The 24,533-nt window shown below is 43.3% G+C and overlaps 1 protein-coding gene across 7 annotated transcripts in view; it reads left to right on the top strand.

Moving 5' to 3' along the window:
• The first annotated feature begins 711 nt into the window (after positions 1–711).
• The window catches only part of LOC104921538 (MAP7 domain-containing protein 1), a 40,544-nt gene continuing 16,722 nt past the window's right edge, over positions 712–24,533 (top strand). For 2 of the 7 annotated variants that reach the window (XM_027286813.1, XM_027286812.1), the window contains exons 1-5: positions 713–1,089; positions 15,144–15,353; positions 18,517–18,585; positions 18,822–18,842; positions 22,750–22,913. In XM_027286813.1, coding sequence (XP_027142614.1) covers positions 1,023–1,089; positions 15,144–15,353; positions 18,517–18,585; positions 18,822–18,842; positions 22,750–22,913 — 531 coding nt within the window. In that variant the 5' untranslated portion in view covers positions 713–1,022. Of the gene's footprint in view, positions 1,090–15,143; positions 15,354–18,516; positions 18,586–18,821; positions 18,843–22,749; positions 22,914–24,533 lie in introns of all 7 variants that reach the window. The other 5 variants (XM_027286810.1, XM_010734097.3, XM_027286811.1 and 2 more) reach the window with 5 other exon arrangements.

Here is a 24,533-nt window from a genome sequence, read left to right as displayed (position 1 = left end):
GTCCTACATCATCGTTTGTATCTTCTTTATTAGAATAGAATAGAATAGATCATTATTGAACCCTTGAGGTAAAATTATTTTTTCAAGTTTTTTTTCTTTTCAAATATTTTCCATCCATGTGACCTGAACTCCAAACCACATCCCTGCAGACTGAGCTACCACCCGGCTGTAGGTTCAAATCTGCTACAATACATGTAAGAGCAGGATTTATGCTTCATACCATATACTGTATGTATGATCTGAATGAAGAAGTGTCCTTTAATTATGTATTCATGTATGTATTTATTTATTTCTGACACTCTCCTGTTGAAATGCATTTTAACGTTGTTTCTCTGTATGGTGTGTACATTTAATGGTATGCAATGCCATGGTTTGTCAGAAATATATTCATATTATTATTATACTGTACATATGCTACTGTATACAAAGTATAGTGCCGACTTACAGCAAAGTGCCAGAGTGAAATCTTGACCTTGACAGGAGCATGGGAAAAAGAAGTTTCTCTGGAGCTGTCACAGCATCACTTCGTCTCAGTTGTCATGGAAATAGCACAGCCTTCAACGCCACGTGATGATTAACTAACTGAGCAGGCTCTGAGAAAGGTGCAGTTCAAAGCTGTGGAAAAGTCAAGTGGACCTGGAGTTCTGCTTTTGTCCAAAAACACGAAATGGTGCATTTGTTTTATTCTGAAAATGAAGACAGGAAGTAGTTTTTCCACTTTCCCTAACTTGACTCCGGTCCTGCGATTCACTGACGCTTTTTTATTCCCACACTGTGGATTTTCCACTGAGGAGCAGCTGGACCAGACCGGACCGAGTCTGGTTTGAACAGAACATTTGAACATTTGAAAGTGTCAGCTGACCTCCACTCCTCTTTGCTTCACACACTCTGCTCTGCTCACTTCTTCTTCTTCCTCCGGTTGGATTTACTCAGGGCGTGTTTGGGCGAGCTGTACCGGGAGTTCATCTCCTGTGCTTGTGCGACTCTGAGGAATGACAGCGACGGGACTGTGTACCGCCTGAATGCAAACAATGGATTATACAGAGCTGGGCCATCATCTGGAGGAGAAGCTCACACTAACAGACAAATGTGAGTATGTCACAGTGAACACAGAAAATAGGTCAGGAGTGCTGAGTGTGTTTTCAATCAGCTGCTTTTATCACAGAAACATGTTTGTCCGCCCCGATCACCCGCTGGAATTCCTCCACACCGACCGACCAGCGGGCTGTGTGTGTGTGTGTGTGTGCGCGCACGCTCCAGCAGGCGGGTCCAGGCAGCGGCAGAGGCTGTGGACTGAGCTGTGGTCTCCATTACCAAACACGTCAGTGAAAAATGGCCCACATATACAGTGACACAGCTCAGCTCAGCTCGGCTCAGCTCAGCTTGCGGTGACATTCAACAGAATCCTCTGCTGCTGCTCTCCTCTGCTGCTGCTGTCCTCCTCTGCTGCTGTTGTCCTCTCCAGTGTCCTGCGCAAGAGCACTTCAGCGCAGATGCAGATGTTTTAACATCTGTATGTCACACTGCTCAGCTGCTCTGAGCTCATGCAGTAATTCCAATGATGTTTGCTTTGTCTCATGACTTTTGTGTCTGGATGAATGAATGCATTCCACAATAATAACAGTGTAATAGATTCATTCATATTAATAGACAAAAACACAGAGCAGCCCCCCCCCCATCACATGCTGTCCTGTTGACCTGTATGCTGATAGAAGGTGACACTGTTCACTGGCAGCGCCCCCCCCGTTTCCACTCGACAAGATGTGGAGCGTGTCGGCTGGAGAGAAAGGTTTGCTGCAGCTTTTTATCACCGCAGAGGCGGACTGTCATGTTGCTCTCTGCATGTGTGGGAGTCTGTACGAAGAAGAAGAAGAAGTGCTGAGGCTCACACTGAAATCTGTATTCAGGGGTTGATGACGATATATTTGCCATGGTTACTATCATGAAGAAGATCTTTTTTTGGTTTTTCCTTTAAATTGTGTGTGAGGTGTGTGTATGTGCGTGTGTGTGTGTGTGTGAGGTGTGTTTGGAGCTTCACCATGAGACATGAGTCATTTATTGAAATTCTCAGCACTCTAAGATGAAAACACAGTGTGTGTTTTGGTTCTGTTCTGCAGAGAGCTCCAGCAGGCAGCAGGGCTGTTCAACATGTGACGTTATCAGGAATGCTAGACACTGAGAAAGGCAGGGGCGTCAGATAAACAGAAACATTTGTTTGTTCTGTTCAGAAAAGAGAAGAAAGAACCAGAGTTGGTTTGTTTTTTGCAGTGTGCAGAGCTGAGAGGCGATGAATGATGTGTACAGCTCTTTGCTTTAGCTTTAATGCATGTAGACCATCCAAATCCCTAACACCCCCCTACACACACACACGTACACAAATGCTCACATTTAACCCCCCTCTCATCATCTCTGCTGTCATCCCTTAGCCACATTAATCACTCTTTATTAACACAGTGAGCAGCTTCCTTTCTTACTTTCTGGGCTGAGTGCTGGAGTCAAACCAAGCCTCTCCAAGACATAGCACATTCAAAGCCTCCCTGTGTTCAGCTCACAATAGGAGTGGCACCATCGCTGAAACAATTCACCTTTTGTGTGATGCAGAGAGAAGACCTCAGCGCTTCCTTCCAAAGGAGATTATATTGTGAATGTTACATTCAGGTGGAAGCTTCTCCTTTCTCCATTCCTCCACTGTCACTGGACCAACTTTTTCCAGCCTTGTGGGCCTGCAGTCAGAGTCTCACTGTGGAGTGAAATGCTCCTCTGTGGAAGTAATCATGAGAGGTGGACTCCCTTTGGCCCGGCGAGCTTCCCAGTCATGCTGACGTTATGTTCTTGGCACACGTTCAACATCACAGCCGGCCTGGAAATGTAGATTATGGCCTAGAAACCTTCTTCCAGCGGCTTTTGATTTGCCACTATCATAAGTCATCCTCCACTATTAAACTCAGAAAAAAGAAGTAACCTTGGTGTGGGGTTTCCCGGCAGTAAATTAAATAGAATCACAGACGTGTACGTCTGCTGATAAAATAAGTCATAACCTGAGATAAGATTCTGTTTGCTTTTTTAAATCATTGTTTCAATAATTCTTCATGTTGAGTGTTCACTGTTTTTAAAGTAAGCTGTATATGTGCTAGCAAACGATGTGTTATAACAACAGTTGTCTTAATCAGCTGATTGTTAATTAAAGTAATCCTACTTTTCATGAACAGACTTTTTAATACTGTTAGCATTGGAGTGAAAATCTAAAGCTGGGAGCGAACAACACAAAGCTCCTCTCAGCTCTCGCAGTCAGACGGAGCTCAAGTTCTCACAGCTCTGCCAATTGTGTCTCGTTTGCAGCCTGGGGGCTCGAATGCCTGTACATGCGGGTAGGAGAGCAGAGAGTGCTGCTGGGAGGGCTGGGTGTGGACGGGATCGGCTAGAATGACTCTGAGAAAGCAGACGCGGAGTGCGGAGGTTTAGCTCGGTTGTTGTGGATCCATAGAAGAAGGAAGGAGGAGGAGACGGATCAGACCAGAGCCGGCTCCTCTCTCTCCAGTCCACGTCAGCGAGCTCTGTGACCACATGCTATAAATCACAGCCGTGACACTAACCACTTGCACAGGAAAGGAGAGGAAATGCTCCACTCTGCTGCAGAGCACCAAGAAACACGGGGACGATGCTTCCTGACAGTTTCAGCACACATTAGTCACGTTTCCCTTCGTAGAATCTGAATGTGACGTTGATATTAATAATCCTGTTTGCAGCATAATCTTGTTAGGAACAGTGTGAGGCAGAGTTTAGTCAGAAAAGGAAGTGTCATGTCACATTTTATAGATTCAAGTCATTGTACCAACACCTACACATCTGTGACTCCTCCAGAGCTGATGTGGAGGAGGTGCTGCCGTCTTATTGATACAACAGCAGACAGAATAGCTGCTAATGCTAACTGTGCAGTGTGATGTGAAGGGTCTGGTCTGCAGGATGAGCTGTGTCCTCAGGGATGTACGAGCCAACACACAGAACACAAAGCCATTCTCTCTTCTCATGCTGCGGCTCTCTTTGGTGTTGGCTGCTCATTAAAGTTTCATTGAACGATATTAATGCAGCTGAATTCATCTTTAATGTTAAGTAGGATGTCTCCAGACGTTGACCTGTGACAGCAGGACTGTGTTCTCAGACCTTCAGCTGTTTCTGTTTGCTTCCTGGCCCCATTACCCATGCTGCCTTGCAGTGTGTACTGGATGTTTTTGTTGTGAGTGTTACTGAAACCTCAGGGGAATTACTAACAGATGCGTCCCCCCATCCTGTGGCATTAAAGTGTGTGTATGCACACACACACAGACGTGTCACTCACCACACAACTGCTCGGTCACAGGACTCACAAGCTCTAATATTAGAGTGCGTACAGATTGTATGACTGCATTTGATTTCGAAGACAGGACAACAGAAGTCACAATAATAATTTATAAAAATCACACGATCAGTTGTGTGAGGGTGACGTTGTCACGTGGTGTGTCAGATGTTTGCTCCACGTGTTTTTGTGTGAACAGAAGACGAGCAGTTAGAATGCAGCGTCTCAGTCCATTGATTACCTGTGCAGTCTGCTTCTTCCATTCCAAACACATGAGCTGTGGTGACCTGCTACACACTCACTGTGTCCACAGTAGGAGTAGAGTAGGATGTTCGAGAGCTCTTTGAGTTGACATTGCATTCTTGTTTGTCAGATTTGATATATCTGATTATTGTTTATTTCTCCATAATGAGTCAGTGCTCCATGAAGAGAGGTATTGAATTCTTTATACCTTTTATTGCCATAAATAACTCCATATGTAAATGTAATCAGATTACAAAGCTGAAGAAAAGAATTCATCCTCAGTGGAGTTGGAGCACAATCTAAACTTTTTTTTCCCCAGCTGTCACAGCACACTTACTGTGAGCAGGCTGAATGCACAGCACTAAAAGCAGCCCTCAGCTCAGATTAAACTTGGTCTGTCATCACACCTCACCATGCTGCCAGGTCAACATTAGTCAGCCAGACACAGTTATGCCCTACTTTACCCATGAGTCCAAAACAAGAGTGAGTGTGGTGGGGCAGCTGTGGTCTCCACACACTATAGACTTAATAGACACTGATGTTTGCATTAGAAAACTCAGGACTAAATATTGACACTAAGAGTCAAATTCACTGACATCATGTGAATCTGGCTCCAGACGTACACTCAGTTCCTGTGCAGGTCTCTCTCTCGGGTTAAGAAAGAAGAGACTTGATATAATTAGAAGTACGGTTGCTGTGCTGCAGGCTCTGATGCAGTAAGTGGTCATTGTGTGAAGGAGTCTGGTGGTCTGCGGTTATGAGAGAAATAAACAAGCTGCAGTGCCTCATTGTTACTGCAGATCTGTCTTTTGTTTCACGTATTGTCTCTGTCTCATGTAACCGCTTTCTTGAATGAATGGAATTCCAATATTCCCCCTCTTGTAGCTCTGCTTTTGGTCTCCACCAGCTCCTCATAGTAATACCTGGCTCTGCTAAATGCTACGTTATGCTCACCAGCTAGTCACTAACTTTGTCTGTGTGCTGTTTGATGCTGTACCGTCAATATTTGATCAGCATCATCTGCTCATAGATGGAAAAAAGGCTGGTGAGAGTGAAGCAAAACAAACCAGAGCTGGGTGATATTTCTTTGTAGATTCATTGCTGTGAGTGACACCCTCGACATAACATATAATATATGTTTCCATTGTTAATATTCAGAATTACAATCAGAATCACTTTATTTGCCAGGTGTGTGTATTAAAATTTAAATATTGATTAGTACAGTGTTAATAAGACAGTCTAAAATGATCAATGCTCTGATTTTAGTCATGAAGCGTCTGCTTAAATAATAAAACATGTTGAACAGCAGCTTCCAGTGCTTTGCTTGTAGAGTTACTTTAGAGAAACATACCTCATGGTAACTCATGTTTATTTACATCATGCGCCTAGCTTACTGTTGCTATGTCGTGACCTAATGATGAGGTCATAACTGAAGTGAAACTCCTTGACTACAGCCGCAGTCACAACAAACCACGCCTGAGCTATTTTCTGTCTGACTCGTAGAAAAGCTTTTCTCAGCACCTGACGTTAAAAAATGCCTCAAAAATCTTCACTGTGTTCAACTTTGACCTTATTTTTAGTATCAGTCCTGCTGCTGAATAGAGAAGGAGGAAACAGTGAATAATAGATGATCCATATATGATTCATGCTCGGCTCTGTTTTATGTCCTCGTGACTGGGTAACCCACTTTGTGGTTAAAAGCATCTGGAGCTCTCTTCCGTTTGCAGAGGAGTAACATCCTGTCGTCCTCTCGGGATCCTTTCAGTTCTGACTGAGTTTTAGCTCTCACGTTCAGACTCATACTCTCTCTGCAGTACTTGATTATTATTTTGATTAGCTTGTCCTGTTTTTCCCTTGTATTCAAAGACGAGGATGGGTCGAGATGAAGTGAGAATAGTCCTTTACACTGATATTCATGATTATAAATCAGCAATTTGTGTCCTCTTTTGTCCAAGTGTTGTTCGGAGGCAGAAAATAGTCATACTGGTCTGTATAAAAAGACAGTTCACCCAAATTACTGTTAACAGTGTGTAGCCATGTAGATCACTTACTGGAGATTTTATTTATTCATTATTATTATTATTTTTAAGATAACTGTTTTCTGCAGTAAATAGAATTACCTTTATGATTCACACTTATATATAAGTGTATGTATATATATATATATATACATACACTTATATATATATGACATTATGAAATCATCATGTGAATAAACTGCAGAAAATATATTAAAGAACTAACAACTTGTAAAATAACTTCTAATTATTCAAGCCCAACTCATAATGTCCGTCCGTCCGTCCGTCTTCTTCCGCTTTATCCGTTATCGGGTCGCGGGGGCAGCAGCTTTAGCAGGGAGGCCCAGACTTCCCTCTCCCCAGCCACTTCTGCCAGCTCTCCCAGGGGGACCCCAAGGCGTTCCCAGGCCAGCCGAGAGACATAGTCCCTCCAGCGTGTCCTGGGTCTTCCCCGGGGCCGCCTCCCGGAGGGACGTGCCCGGAACATCTCACCAGGGAGACGTCCAGGAGGCATCCTCACAAGATGCCCGAGCCACCTCAGCTGGTTCCTCTCGATGCGGAGGAGCAGCGGTTCTACTCTGAGCTCCTCGCGGATGGCCGAGCTTCTCACCCTATCTCTAAGGGAGAGCCCAGCCACCCTGCGAAGGAAGCTCATTTCGGCCGCTTGTATTCGCGATCTCATTCTTTCGGTCACTACCCAAAGCTCGTGACCATAGGTGAGGGTAGGAACGTAGATCGACTGGTAAATCGAGAGCTTCGCCTTTCGGCTCAGCTCCTTCTTCACCACGACGGACCGGTGCAGAGTCCGCATCATTGCAGAAGCCGCACCGATCCGCCGGTCGATCTCCCGTTCCATCCTTCCCTCACTCGTGAACAAGACCCCGAGATACTTGAACTCCTCCACTTGAGGCAGGATCTCATCCCCGACCCGGAGAGTGCACTCCACCCTTTTCCGGCTGAGAACCATGGCCTCGGATTTGGAGGTGCTGATTCTCATCCCAGCCGCTTCACACTCGGCTGCAAACCGCTCCAGAGAGAGCTGGAGGTCACGCTCCGATGAAGCCAACAGGACTAGATCGTCCGCAAAAAGCAGCGACCCAATCCTGAGGCCACCGAATCGCAGCCCCTCAACGCCCTGGCTGCGCCTAGAAATTCTGTCCATAAAGGTTATGAACAGAACCGGTGACAAAGGGCAGCCCTGGCGGAGTCCAACTCTCACAGGAAACAGGTCCGACTTACTGCCGGCAATGCGGACCAAGCTCTGGCACCGAGAGTACAGGGACCGGATAGCCCTTATTAATGGGTCCGGAACCCCATACTCCCGGAGCACCCCCCACAGTATCCCCCGGGGGACACGGTCGAACGCCTTCTCCAGATCCACAAAACACATGTAGACTGGTTGGGCGAACTCCCATGCACCCTCCAGGGCCGCGCTAAGGGTATAGAGCTGGTCCACAGTTCCACGGCCCGGACGAAAACCACACTGCTCCTCCTCAATCCGAGGTTCGACAATCTTGCGGACCCTCCTCTCCAGAACCCCCGAAAAGACCTTCCCGGGGAGGCTGAGGAGTGTGATCCCCCTATAGTTGGAGCACATCCTCCGGTCCCCCTTTTTGAAGAGGGGAACCACCACCCCGGTCTGCCAGTCCAGAGGTACTGCCCCCGATGTCCACGCGATGTTGCAGAGACGTGTCAACCAAGACAGCCCCACAACATCCAGAGCCTTGAGGAACTCCGGGCGGACCTCATCCACCCCCGGGGCCCTGCCACCGCGGAGTTTTTTAACTACCTCAGCGACCTCAGCCCCAGAGATGGGCGAGACCACCATGGGGTCCCCAAACTCTGCCTCCTCAAAGGAAGACGTGCTGGTGGGATTGAGGAGGTCTTCGAAGTATTCCTTCCATCGACCCAAGACGTCCCTAGTCGTGGTCAACAGCACCCCGTCCCCACTGAACACAGTGTTGACAGTGCACCGCTTCCCCCGCCTGAGCCGCCGGATGGTGGTCCAGAACCTCCTCGAAGCCGTTCGAAAGTCGGTCTCCATGGCCTCACCGAACTCCTCCCACGCCCGAGTTTTTGCCTCCGCAACCGCCGAGGCCGCATTCCGCTTGGCACGTCGATACCCGTCAGCTGCTTCAGGAGTCCCACAGGCCAAAAAGGTTCTGTAGGACTCCTTCTTCAGCTTGACGGCATCCCTCACCGCTGGTGTCCACCAGCGGGTTCGGGGACCGCCGCCACGACAGGCACCGACCACCTTACGGCCACAGCTCCGATCAGCCGCCTCGACAATGGAGGAACGGAACAAGGTCCACTCGGACTCAATGTCCCCCGCCTCCCCCGGGACATTAATTAATTAACATTTAATTAACATTAATTAAATATCATAATGTAATGTTATTTAATCATTTTTTTATATGCAAAGTAATTTTTATTTCATTATACACTTTTTCATTGAAATTGCTCTTTTTAAACACATCCTTTGTTTTGTTCTGGTCTTTTTCTCAATAACATATTTATGTCAAGTTTTCTTTCATGTTTCTTATGTTCATGTTTCCATGACAGCTCAACAACCCATACCAGCTTTAGCCAGTTAGCTTCTGTTAGCCAGAGCAATTTATTCTGAATAAAGTCAGTAACAGTACACACACACACACTGACTATAACAGTAACAGTACACACACACACTGACTATAACAGTAACAGTACACACACACACACACACACACACACACATACTGACTATAACAGTAACAGTACACACACACACTGACTATAACAGTAACAGTACACACACACACACACACACACACACACACACACTGACTATAACAGTAACAGTAGACACACACACTGACTTTAACAGTAACAGTACACACACACACACTGACTATAACAGTAACAGTACACACACACACTGACTATAACAGTAACAGTACACACACACACAATGACTATAACAGTAACAGTACACACACACACTGACTATAACAGTAACAGTACACACACACACACACACACTGACTATAGCAGTAACAGTACACACACACACACTGACTATAGCAGTAACAGTACACACACACACTGACTATAACAGTACACACACACACACACTGACTATAACAGTAACAGTACACACACACACACACACGGACTATAACAGTAACAGTACACACACACACTGACTATAACAGTAACAGTACACACACACACACACACTGACTATAGCAGTAACAAGACACACACACACACTGACTATAGCAGTAACAGTACACACACACACTGACTATAACAGTAACAGTACACACACACACACAGACTATAGCAGTAACAGTACACACACACACACTGACTATAACAGTAACAGTACACACACACACACACAGACTATAGCAGTAACAGTGCACACACACACACTGACTATAGCAGTAACAGTACACACACACACACTGACTATAACAGTAACAGTATACACACACACAGAGAGACTATAACAGTAACAGTACACACACACACACACACACACAGACTATAACAGTAACAGTACACACACACACACAGACTATAACAGTAACAGTACACAGACACACACACACTGACTATAACAGTAACAGTACACACACACACACACAGACTATAACAGTAACAGTACACACACACACACTGACTATAGCAGTAACAGTACACACACACACAGACTATAACAGTAACAGTACACACACACACACACACTGACTATAACAGTAACAGTGCACACACACACACACTGACTATAACAGTAACAGTACACACACACTGACTATAACAGTAACAGTACACACACACACAATGACTATAACAGAAACAGTACACACACACACACTGACTATACCAGTAACAGTACACACACACACTGACTATAACAGTAACAATACACACACACACACACACTGACTATAACAGTAACAGTACACACACACACACGTGCACCATGGGCCATCATTAGCTAATGGTTACATAGCCTGGAACACCCACAGCATAAACCTGACAGCTGATTAACATTCTAATTAGACTGCTGCATATTATTAAGAGAGTGGTCCTACTGCTCGCTGGCAGTTGGTGTTCACTTCTAGTCAGATGTGTGTGTACATGCAGTGATCCAAAGAGAGATGTCCAGATCAGCTGACACACACAGTATTTCTGAGATCTGTAATTGAAAGCCAGGTTTCAAATGAAGGTTTCTCTCCTTTCATCATCACAGATAGGCCACATTTCTCCTTCTATGACACTGATTAGTAGCTGTGCACTGGTTCGTGGTCGTTGCGACCTGGAACTCATCACAAACACAGCTGTTGGTCTGGTGACCTCACAGTATTCATAGGTTTGTGCAGCATTTGTTCTTGAGGCCTGAAGGCTTCCCCTGCCCTCCGAGGCAGATGTGTGGATGACATTTTGTCTGTGGGCTTTTTTGTAACATGCAAGCTTTTCTCCATTGTTGAGGTGTAAGTTTGTTGTAAAATTTGAGTATTTACTTTGTGATTTTATTTGGTGAAAAAGTCACACACATTTACTGGTTCTAGGTCTCCTGGAAGCGTGTGCTCTGGCTGTCCCAGGAATGTTCTTCCTCTGCTACTCCTTGGGGCGTGAATACTTGTTGCCCAAGAGTGTTTCTGGTCTGTTTTCTGTCCGTAGAGGAAGAGGTGGATGCGGTGTCCAACATGGACGCGTGCTCTTTGACAGTGTGTAAGCAGTTAAACACATCCTGCAGAAGTAGTAGGAGTATTTCAGGGGTTTGTGCATTATGTGGACGTGGAATCCATCTGATATCGTCCTGTTGCTTTGACATCTGCTATTTCTCACTTTCTCTTTCTTTGATTTCTCAGCACATGCAAGCCCTGGACACACACAATACACACATACTTGCTGTATAAACACGTACACAGGGAAATGTGGATGCCAGGGATTCCTGAGGTTGGCCTGACCCAGATCCAACATGTCCCACTCATCACAAAGACAGAGGAGTGCTCCCCTCCAACTAAATCTGCAATTCTTTTAAATATTATGTTCCAGAATATACAGATTCATCCACAGTGACATGTAAACAGTTTAAACCATTTCTTCTAAATCCCGTGTTAATATAAAAGGTGAGAGAATATTTACCATATACATTCAATAGCCAGTTTATTATGCACACATAGCTAAAACTAGTGCAGTCTAGTGCAACAGTTCATGAAGATTATGGTAAGGGGTCATGGAAAAAAGTTTCTTGGATGAGCTGTGTGTGTTTAAACAGTGAACACAGTGAGATCTTCACCAGCTCTAATACAAACTGTGCAAAGGAAACCTGCTGAAATGGTAGAGCCAGACTGAAGCAGAGACAACACTGGTTGGTTGGCCTACTACCCCACTTACCTGTCTGATCCCCCCCCCCACACTGTTAGAGTATCTAAGGGTTAACAGATATTTTCCTGACCATCATTGGTGTTTGAGACTTAATGTGGTAGATTAGCAGCATCTTTCTCTGTAGATTCTATTATTGGTTCAAACAGTTTTTTGTCCGATGGATTTAGGTTTTACCAGCCAACGTTGCCCACACACACACACACACACACACACACACACATAAACAAAGTTAAGTTTCCCCCCTGCCTGTCCACTAAATCTGCTGTACATCATGCTGCAGTTTGTGGTCACCGTGCCGTCCCAAGGTGCCTCGACAGAAGCCAGCCCCTTTTATGGCCGACATTCTCAGTATGGTGCATGACGCTATTTATAAATCCAGAGTCTGTCACAGTGGCACAGAAACCTGAGATAGCAGCAGAGGGACAAGGATCTGAGGGGGAGGGAGGGAGGAGAGGGGTGAACATCATGCTGAATTAGTGTTTCTGTGTTAAATGGAGCCTGTCACATGAAGGGCTGATCACGTGTGATAGGATGCACTTGTTGACTTGATGCTGAACATGTGTTTGTGTGAGGCTGCATGGATTGGGACACCACTCAAACTTTATGTTGTTATAAAGTCTGCATACTTTAGTTCAAGTCTGATTTTAGTTTTTGCAAGTAATCAGAATCAGAAAGTGTGAATGACTAAAAAACATATGTCATATTTGAAAACTTCTGATCTAGACTATAAACGTAATGATAATATTTGCTGCTGTAACTCTGACGTATCATCACTTTGTAACATTCGGTGTCATCGTTCCTCCTTTGTCATACACATAAACTGTGCAGTCTTTGCTGAACTATCTGTCTTAAGCAGCATTTTTTGCTCTTTTCATTGTAACAGGGACAACTTCTGTCTTTCTTCAGTTTATTTTGTGGTCTTGTTTCAACACAACACGTCATCGCTGCTCTCTCACCGTACTGTTTAGATGCAAGAGAATACACAACAGACACACCCATGCCGTGCTTATGGTAATAACTAGTTAGAGTCAACTGTGCCGTATGAACTCAAGTCATATGAGGGATCTTTATTCAATCCCAAAATGATGATGATACTTTGACAGGAGTTCTTCTACAGAGTGAGAGGGCAGAGAGGTCTGTCATCATGTCAAGTCTTGGGCGTGTAGGTTGTTTCATTTTCTTTTGTTCAGGTTTATTTATGCCTCCATAAAATCATGAAGGTTACAGCTCCTAAATCAATCAATAATTGCAAATCATACAGTTTCAATAATTCACTATCTATAAAATAAAACTAGCCTATCGATGAAGAAACCACACCACGGCCTGTTTCTCTTTGTTTGAGTTGATGTTTTTGTGACTGTTGCTTTTTGAATATGTTTGAATTTGATGATTTCATAATGTCTTTTTTGACTCCTTTTATCATCAGGAACATTTTACATTCTAGGAACTGAAGTGATTCTAGTTCTTGTCCTCATTTGCCATGTTAGGTTGGTAAACTGATCAAATTCAAAATGTCAGCCACACTTGCTGAACAAGTAATCTTCCCAGAGTCTGAAGGAGCACTGACAAATCCTAATCCTCTTTTCAACATCAGGTAGAAGCAGTGTCATCCTGTTTGAACATGATCCTGCATCTTTTTTCTTCTCTTTCATTTAAAGGCACACAAGGCTCCATTCACACCTTATTACTCCTTCATTAGCATTCTATAGTGCAACCTGTGCATTGAAGTACAGTGGTTGGAGAGGTAGTTGGAGAGGAGCCCAGTGTTAATCTGTGATTTATGCAGTTCGGTGAGCGTTTGGACGGGCCTGAGGAGAGTGTCAACACTCCATCTGCCCACTGTTGGCTGCTCTGAGTGGAGAGCTGGCCTGGAGTCTGCAGCCTCTCACCTTCCTACCTCACTATCTCTGGGCTCCTGTCTCATGATTTCTGCAGCTCTTACTTAGCTCTTTATCTCTTCTCCTTTTTGTCTTTTCAGAGCCTACACTCCCTCCCTCCCCCCGACATTATAAAAACAGCCAGCTGCACCATTTTTCCTCATTCTTATTGTCCTCAGCTTTCCTCTCTCTATGAATCTTCTCTTTACATGTCCTTGTAGAAGTGCAGAAAAATTGTCCCCCTTCCTGCTGCGTCATTGCAGCTCTGCTCGGTTCGTCACCGATTTCTTCAGTGTGACAACCAGAGAGGAATAAAGGAAGGAGAAGACGGGAAGCAGCTCAGCAGCAGAACTCAGTGTGTGAAAACAAAGTCAGAGCAGGGATTCAAACAGGATGTGTTTGTTTGTCACCCTCCATCAGGGTCAGAGGTCAGGAAGTCTGGCCTCGTGTCCGGATCTGTGTGGCGCCGTGGTTGGTGCTCATGTCAGTTTTCACACAGGCTTCCAGAGGCTTCATGCTGCATCAAACATGACATAACTCGATTGAAGACGTAATTACATTCTAGTGCTCATTTAGCTGTTAGTCTATGAAAGTGTTCATCTTCTGACAGCTTGTTTGGTTTTGTCTGCCCTGTGGACCAAACCCCAGAATACACTCGATTTACAATCATTCAACAAAGAAATAATTTAATAATAATAATAATAATTTAATTATGAAACTTTTTGTTCAGCCTGAAGAACCACGAGCAAGTCAAGGGATTTATAGGGCAGTTTAAGTGGCTCTATGTGGCCAATTAAGCCAATTATCATTAATTATCCCCATGATTACATTTTAAGGAACTAACACAACAATCTCAATGTTTTACTCTTCCCCTACAGGGTAAATCAATGTGCATCCTCTCTCTTTGACTTTTACTGTCAATGCTTCAGCTGCATGATTTAAAAGTAAACTTCTCACGCTGCTGCGTGTGTTTAACACTGTTGGCAGGAGGCCTTTCCTCTGCAGCTGCAACCCCTCAGGGACGGAGGGGGGAGTGTAGATGATTGCCTGATGTGTGTGAAGTGTGTGTGAAAGATGTCAGTGATTTAATGAGGTGAGAGTGTTACGTTAATGAACTCACAAAGGGATTTCCAGGTTTCTGCTGAAGGTGTGTCAGCAGAGGACGTAGAAGGCATCACATAATGGTGACAGGAAGATGCCACATATTAGAAAAGCATCAGTGTCAGCACAAAATAACAATGTGTATAGATGATTCTGTGTTGATGTTCATGATGTTCATGTTCTGTCTTCCAGCTCTGCCCCTACAGACAGAGTCTCCGTCCATCCAGAATGGGGACAAGTGTTTGGGGAAGGACGCTCTGACTTCAGATGACTCAGCCATCACAGACCTCTCTCCTAAAACAGAATCCAGCCCCCAAACAGAGACCCCCACCCAGACAGATGCCTCCTCCAAGACAGAAATGAGGCCATCCACCCCGGGCAGCAGCCCTCAGCCCAAGAAAGGTGGAGTTCTGAATGTTTCTGTTATTTCCTATCTATCATAAGCACAAGAGGCAACCTTTGTTAGCATGCAAAGTCCAAAATGGAAACATGGAAATAAATCACACTGGTCTAACTTTAAACGATTTAGGCAGTGAAACATCAAGTCCGAATTATGACCGAATGACTTCTATTAGATATCCAACCTTTACACTCATATGTTGAACTAATAACCCTCCACTCTCGTTTGGCCAGCAGAGCATTAATGATGTCAGCCACTGTTGTTGGGAGATAAGGCCTCACTCAGTCACTGTTCCAGTTCATCCTGAAGGTGCTGGCTGGTGTTCAGGTCGGGGCTCTGTGCAGGCCAGTCCAGATCTCACATCAAACTGCGAAAACCATTTTTTCATTCCTTTGAATTAGCTTAGTAACTTGTGCTTTTTGCATGTGAGGGGCTGTGTTAGCATGGAGTGTCAGCCACTCTGGGGAAATTTCCCATTCTATTCAAATTTGTGTCTGTGACTTAGTCAGTGCTCTTTTTCAGAAATAGTTTTGCTGATTTTTAAAATGATGAAACTATTTCTGGGCATATATAAACGATAATAAGGAGAGGGGCTGCTGTGGTGTGCAATGTTTGCACAAGTGTGCTATATTCTATGCTGTGGTCAGATATGTAGAAAAGTAATGGAGCTGCTCCTCTGAAGCAGACACAATGCAAGGTCATAATCTTGTGTGATAATAATGAACAGCAGCAAGTTGTTACATTTTTTCACACTGTTGAAATTGGAAACAGAAGCAAATGTAATGTGCTGCGTTTTCACAGTACTCTCTGTTTAATGATGATAAAGTGTAAAATGCGGAGTCAGCATTTTCTCCAGCTGCTGCTGGCCATATGACTGTGTTCCTTCTGAACAAACCCTGCTCCATCATTATCGTTCAGTTGCTCCCATAAAACAAAGAAAGACATTCAAAGGTGTGAAAGTCTAAAACAATTAACTGTTTTTCTCCTCCACGTCTCATTTCTGACCGTCAAAATCAAAATGACACATCACACACGGCAAACACTTTTTGTCCTCTCGATGTGTATTGAGTCATTCTCAGCAGACAGATGGTAATGGCTACAAGCCAAATTGTCATTTGTTATGGGGGGTGTATAGTGTGCAGGGAGACTGATGGTGGGGTGGAGGGGGAGGTGGAGGAGGGACAATGAGATTTATTTTCACTTCATAGTGTCTGCAGATCAGACTGAAGTGTATAGCCGTGTAGGAAACTCTCTGAAAGGTGGGGAGGAAGGGAAGGAAATTCAGGTTGCCATGGAGATGGGGGCTGAAGTTCTACAGGGCCCTCTGTGATTGGTTAAGAATGCACAGCATGTATATTACATAGCACATAGAAGACGTGCTCAGCGAGCACCCCAGGGGTTCTGGTTTTCTGGTTCTAGTGTGTACGTCTCTTCGGACTCCTCAGCAGTTTTAGGACAGAAAAGGTGGTGCTGCAGGATTCCTGCTTGATATCTCACATCTGTACATGAGAACGCCTGAAAAGCAGATGTTTATCACAGTCAGAGTTTAACACCAACAGTGTGCAGAGAGATGGAGCTGCTTTGAACTGAAACTAAACCTGAATGAAACCGGATGATTAAACGTCCTGTAGTCTTAAGTGTCTGTTTTACACATGTAACATGGTGAAGGCTCAGTTCAGCCAAATGACCTGTTACCTCCAGTGAAATCTATCCATACAGATCATTTTGCTATATGTCTCTGAGCTCTCTGCCTGCACCACATTGCAGTAGAAGGCAGTCAGATCTCCGACAGCCCCTGACTGGGGACAGGAACTAGTTTGTGCACAAACGTGACCGTATGTTACTGTGAACTGTGGAATACATTATAAATTTAACAGCACTGTGTCCCTGTAACTCCGGATAACCCACAGAACTATACTGCAAAGCAGTTCCACTAAAAACGCACACAGGATTATGATAAATGAAAGTAGCAGGGACATTATTTCAGTTATGAAGCATTTGTGTTGAATTTTTAATGCTGTGAATTAAATTCCATTCATCTGCCGTTCATCTGTGTCTGCTTGGTGGCAGCAGGCTAAGCAACATAGCCCAGACGTTCCTCTTTTCCAGATACTCCTGGGGGGATCCCAAGACTTTCCCAGGCCAGATGGGATATGTAATCCCCCCGAGTGTGTACCGGGTCTGCTGATGTCTCCTCTCAGTTGTGTAGTTGTAGGTTTTCCTGGAAAACCTTGAGAGGGAGGCGTTTAGAAAGCATCCCAATCAGATACATTCTTAACTCATTAGAGGTTGTGCTCCAAGATCCTTTTGGCTGTTTAAGCTCCTCGTAACGCGAATACTGCATGAATGTGGGATGGTGGTTTTATTTCCAGAAAGGGAAACTTCAATGATACTGACATCTGAACACCATTTAACTGACAGAGAGGAATAAAAAAAATATAAAGAGTGTGCATATGAACAAAGAGGTGAAAATCAAACCTTCTAATTTACACTGCAGGACAGCAGGGTGAGTCCATCACAGGTCAGAAATGTGTTAATTAGACCTGCAACATGCATCTGCTGCCTGGCAGAGTGAGTCCAGCCACTCTCCAAAAAAAACCCAACTCACCTCTCCTTATAGTCACTAAAAAAAAGTTTTAAAAATCACATAAAAGCTGAAATCTTGACTAAGGTTGATTGAAACTCTTCAGTTTGGTGCAGAACATAGTGGCGCATGTAGCAGCTAAAGAGCCTGATAATTCCCTCCAGACAGAGTTATGAGGAGAGGGAATATTGTGTAAAAATGCAACTTTGTCAAGAAGTTGCATATTAACCTTTGTGTCACTTTTGTCCAATTCTGATTTTAATTTTGTGGTTTTAGCAAGAGCCTTGAAAATTGGTAAAGTTAATTATTTTTCACATATTTTTGAATTCCAAACCCAATCCTGTACCAGGGACTCTATTTTCTGACATTGAAGGGGTTTGAAATTAATTAAATCAATGGTTTGGATCAATAGAGAAGAAGTGGATTAGAAGGTTCATGCAAAAAAATTTGGAAAAAATCTCAAATATGCCTTTTTTATGGCATCAAACGCGGTGGAGACTTTTGACCAAAGTAGTAAATGTGCCAGTAAAAAATTTTAGGGTACAAAGGTTAAAAGGTGATTTTTTTCTTTTTCTCCACAGATTCACTGAGCTCAGAGCAACGACAGAAACTTGCCAAAGAGCGGAGAGAGGAGAGAGCCAGATATATCGGTATGAAAGTATCAGTACATCATTCTGTTTTTTACAAAGTGTATTTCCCTGCTGGTGATGCATGAATATGAATAACCTCATGCATGAACTTGTTCTATTCTATTCTGTTCTGTTCTATTCTATTCTTCATGTCGTATTAACTGACCTCCTGTGTCACTCCCTCCCTCTGTCACTCTGCTCTGACTTGACTGACAGTTGTTGATGTCTCTTATTGTTTCTCCTTGCATGGCTTTCAGAACAGCAAACTCAGCTGCAAGGTAAGCGGCTTCACTCAAATGCTCAGCGTCTGCATCATTTGGGAATAATGAAACTTGTGATGGGACTCCCATTTCCCGAACAGTCGTCCTCTTTCTTCTTCCCTCCATGAATCGATGTTGTCATTCAGTGGAAACCTTTGAACCGTCTGAACTCTCAGCAGTTTCACTGTTTGGCTTCAATGTTTCCGCTCATGTTGTGTTTAAATGTAATTTTACTTTCTGTTCTTCTGCATTCCCACCCAGTGTGCATGTTCCATACCTATAATCGTGGTTTGACTCTGTGGATGCAGAATCAAACTTTTCTGTCTTATGAAAATATTGTGCTAGGCCAAAGACATGAAAGACTATACCGAATGTTCAAACACAAGCCTTCTCCCTGCGGATGAAGCAGCCAATCAGAGCAGAGTTTGAGGGGTGTTTCTCTACAGAGACATCCCACGCCTCTCACGGCATGAAAAATGAGCAGTCATTAGCATTAACTGAGGCCGGGCCTCTCAGGCAGATTAGATTTAATTACTACTTTCATTAGCATCAATATTGTGGTCATGCTGCAGCCATAGATGGTGAACTGCTGCCTTTTATCCACAGTATCTGAGGTTAACTCAGCTTCAGCTGCACTGAGATAAGTTTAGTCTCTTGCAGTGTGTTTCTATCTTTAATTACATGGTACTATGTTAGGGCTTTATTGTGTGGAGAATGCAAACAGCAGACACATAATGGTATGTAGGTCACAAAACAGGATGTGTACTGTATGTTTATCCCTAAAAACAACAAATAGTTTACATCTGAAAACAGTGTGAAATGAGTCTCATTGTTATGCAGCAGCAGATGTGCACTGAATATTTAGTACAATGGTAAATGTGAAAGCACAGTCAAGCATTCAAGCGACATATTTTTCAATTCTGCAGACATAATTGGATGTTTGCGGGAATTGGATTGATGGAGGAGTGAAGAACTCTCTCTGATTGTTGATGAGGCTCAGACGTGTGTCACTGATTAGTGAAGATGAGCTCCAGAACACTGAACTAAATACAAAAGACGTCTTCAACACCGCTCCATCCTCGCAGAACTATGATATTTCTGATGCTGTCTGACTCACAGTAACATGAGGTGACAGTGAAACATGTAATGGCATTACAGCATATAACCCACCCACCCATCATCATCATCATCATCATCCATACTGACCTTTTCATTGTTCATGCTCAGCTGTGCTAAAACTACATTGTGTAAGGTGGCTTATATGCATGATGAGAAAAATGTTGATTTTAAAGTTTGGAGGCTTTAATTTAAGACGAGTGATTGATATTTAATTGTTCCTCCAAGAAATGAGCCTCAGCAGCATATGTGCAAAGAAAAACTGGCATCTGCTGGAGGCTGCTGTAAAACACAGCGTGAAACTTCTGCTTATTTACTGTTATCAGGATTATAAAGTAGTAAACACAGTGTCTTCCATCTGCTTGCTGGCATAGGATTAAGAGTAGAGATAGTCCTTTTGAAGTGATTCTAAACTGTTGGATTGAAAGTTTGGAATAACCTGCAAAAGACATTTATATGAAATCACTGTTGAATTTCAATAATGTAAGAGATAAATATCGCTTACGTCTACAAGATGGATTGACACCACATTTTGCACAGAGATTCATGATTCCCGGAGGATGAATTCTGACATTGGCTTCCTCCAAATTTTTCTTCCAGCGTCAACAAGAGGTTCACATCTGCAGGTTTAAATGAAATGTCTCGACAACTATTGGATGGATGTCATGAAGTTTGGTTCAGACATTGGTTGTCTTCCAACTAAATTAAAATGACATTGATGAGCTCTTAAGTTCCATCAAGACCATCATCTGGTCAGATTAAAATTTGTCCAATACTTCAGTTTGTGATCACATTCCTGCAAAACTAATGATCAGCTTCAGCTGTGTGTTTAGTGATACAGTGCCTTGAAAAAGTATTCATACCCATTGAACTTTTTCACATTTTGTGACCTTACAATCACAAACTTGAATGTATTTAGTTGAGATTTTATATGATAGACCAACAAAAAGTAGCACATAATTGTGAAGTGGAATGAAAATGATATATGGTTTTCAAAATTTTAAACGAATATAAATCTGAAAAGTGTGGTGTGCATTTGTATTCAGCCCCTTGTACTCTGATATCCCTAAATACAATCCAGTGCAATCAATTGCCTTCAAAAGTTAATTAGTAAATTGACTCCACCTGTGTGAGATTTACTCATAGTATAAATACAGCTGTTCTGTAAAGGCCTCAGCAGTGGTTTGGTGAACAACAGCATCATGAAGAACAAGGAACTCACCAGACAGGTCAGGGATAAAGTTTTGGAGAAGTGTATAGCAGGGTTAGGTTATAAAAACAATATCCCAAGCTTTGAACCTTTGAACATCTCAAGGACCACTGTTCAGTCCATCATCCCAAAATGGAAAAAGTAAGGCACAACTGCAAACCTACCAAGACATGGCTGTCCACCTTAACTGACAGAGGAAGCGAGGAGAGCACTGGTCAGAGAAGCAGCCAAGAGGCCCATGGTCAGTCTGGAGGAGCTGCAGTAATTCACAACTCAGGTGAGAGAATCTGTCCACAGGACAACTAGAAGTCGTGCACTCCACAAATCTGGCCTTTATAGAAGAAAACGATTGTTGAAAGAAAGGCATAAGAAGTCCTGTTTGCAGTTTGTCACAAGCCATGTAGGGGACACGACAAACATGAGGAAGAAGGCGCTTTGGTCAGATGAGACTAAGAAGTTTTTGGCCAAAATGCAAAGTGCTATGTGTGGCGGAAAACTAACACTGCTCATCACCCTGGACACACCATCCCCACTGTGAAACATGGTGGTGGCAACATCATGCTGTGGGTATGCTTTTCTTCAGCAGGGACAGGGAAGCTGGTCAGAGTTAATGGGAAGATGGATGCAGCTAAATACAGGGCAAGAAAACCTGGAAGAAAACCTGTTGGAGGCTGCAAAAGACTTGAGACTGGGAAGGAGATTCATCTTCCAGCAAGACAGTGACCCTAAACATAAAGCCAGAGCTACAATGGAATGGTTTAGATAAAAGAATATCATGTGTTAGACTGGCCCAGTCAAAGTCCAGACCTAAATCCCATTGAGCATCTGTGGCAGGACTTGAAAATTACTGTTCACAAACGCTCTCCATCCAACCTGGCTGAGCTTGAGCTATTTTGCAAAGAAGAATGGGCAAAAATTTCAGTGTCTAGGTGTGCATAGCTGGTAGAGCCATACCCCAAAGGACTTGCAGCTGTAATTGCAGCGAAAGGTGGCTCTACAAAGTATTGATGCAGGGGTTCAGATTTTTACTTGCTTAAAATTTTGAAAACTATGTTCCACTTCACAATTATGTGCTACTTTGTGTCGATCACATAAAATCTCAATAAAAAACATTTAAGTTTGTGGTTGAAAGGTGACAAAATGTGAAAGTTCACAGGTATGAATACTTTTTCAAGGCACTGTAACTGGCAAATTTTAGCATGCTAACACGGCAAACTAAAATGAACATGGACACCTCCTAAATATCAGTATGCTAACTTTGCCATTGTTAGCATATAGTTATTAAGCTAAAATCACTGTGCAGCCTCACACAGCAGTTAGACTTGAGCCTCATGTTCAGAAGGTGTGTGTGTGTGTGTGTGTGTGTGTGTGTGTGTGTGTGCTCATCAACCTTGTATCTCAGATGTTTTAGCAGCCATGCACACATCAGTAGTTTGACTATGCTTTAGTATTGTTGGCTGACACAACACTGTCTAAACATTATTTACAAAATGTGCCACATTAAAAAGCTTCATTATTACTGTTATTAAGATAATGTTGTTAGCTAAGAAAAGGTCTCAAATCAGACAAATGAGAAACTTGAACGCCTCTCTCTGACAGCGGCCAAGAAGGCCCAGTGGCTGGAAAAAGAAGAGAAGGCCCGACGTCTGAGAGAGAGCCAGCTGGAGGACCGCAGGAGGAAGCTGGAGGAGCAGAGGCTGAAGGCTGAGAAACGCAGAGCTCTGCTGGAGGAGAAACAGAGACAGAAACTAGAAAAGAACAAGGTGGGAAAAGTTTTTTTGTTTAACCAGGTCGAACAACTCGAAAGATCCCAGGCATGGAATCTGTAATCAATAAATTATAGTTTAACCCTTTGATGCAATTTTAAATCTTGTTACTAATTATTGACACTGAGCTAATGTGGTGGTAACTGATGGTATGGTGTCTGTGAGCAAATATTCAATAACACAGACTGATTTATTTTATTATCTTTATACAGTAGAACTGACTCTCACACTCCAAAATATTTAGTGTTAATTGATTGTCAGGGTGGAAAAATCAACTGTATGCCAGTGTTTATAGGTCTAATGCTGAGAACAGTTTTTGACCACTGGAAAATTGCCTGTGTAACATGGATTTGGTTCCATCTTGAATATCAGTTATGATGCCAACTACCAGCATACATCCAATTTTCTAGTGGTGAACTGTAGCTTTTTCATTGGGTCTTATCTGAGTTCATAGTTATTGATCACAACAGTGGTTTCCAACATTTTTGGCTTGGGACTTCTGGAAATGAAATGTCACATGCCTATGAGTAGTGGGCTCTTCTGCTGAGCACTTATTTTCCCCTTTAACTGCAGTGTTACATTTCAGCATTGTATTCTTTTCTGTCGAGATGTAAGATGAGAAGATCAGTACCACTATCCTTTCTGTATGCTAATTATTAGTTACAGCAGGTTAGCCTAGCTTAGCATAAAGACTGGAAGCAGTCGTCCTACCAACGCCTCTTCATTGTTTAACGTGTTCTCGTTAGTTTGACCTATACTCAAACAAACAGTTTGTGGTTTTACAGAAAGTTACATGCTGTAACACTAACTACAGCTGAAAACAGTGACTTTGTATACTACTGGACACACCTGCACCATGTACAGTGTTGCCATCCATCCCGTTTTTCCCAGAATTGTTCTCTTTTTTCATCAGCTGTCCTGGGGAAAAAAAATATCTCCCGGGGCACAATTTGTCCTTTTTTTTTTGGTGGAAAATGTAAAAACTTTATTTGGTTTCCTTCGTTCTGTAGTCCAGAAAGGTTCCCATGCTTCTGGAGCTGTCTAAACTCATCAAACCCTAAGAGTTGTATTTACATTAGGGGTGGGCGATATATCGAATATACTCGATATATCGCGGCTTGTTCTACGTGATTTGTATGAAATTACTATATCGCGACCATCGAGTACTTGTCACGTAAATGTTTTAAGCCGTCATCATTTAATTCTCCGGAGTTTTGCCTGTCACTCACTCCTGGTGCTCCTCAACATAGACATATATACATAGACGCCGCATTGAGCGCTGAATCGTACGTCGACGTCGCCGCCATATTGGAAATGGCAGGTCTGCCCGTAAACTAATACAAGGAAATGGACTGAACTTCATAAAGCGCCTTTCTACAAAGTTCTTTAAGTTAATGCCTCTTATATACCCATTCACACACACACTAATATATCTGGGAAACAAACAGGCACCAGAAACAATGCCTGTGTGTGTGTGTGTGTGTGTGTGTGTGTGTGTGTATGTGTATGTATGTACACGTTAGTGCTCTTTATTCAGAAAACCCTCATGTCACATCGACATTTCAGGATCTGGTTATTATAGACACTGATTAAATGTTAAATATAAATATTTCAATA

This window comes from Larimichthys crocea, chromosome XIII, assembly GCF_000972845.2.
Source record: "Larimichthys crocea isolate SSNF chromosome XIII, L_crocea_2.0, whole genome shotgun sequence".
Classification (NCBI taxonomy): domain Eukaryota; kingdom Metazoa; phylum Chordata; class Actinopteri; family Sciaenidae; genus Larimichthys; species Larimichthys crocea.
The sequence above is the reverse complement of the archived record's forward strand: the minus strand, read 5'-3'. Positions and strand labels throughout refer to the sequence as shown.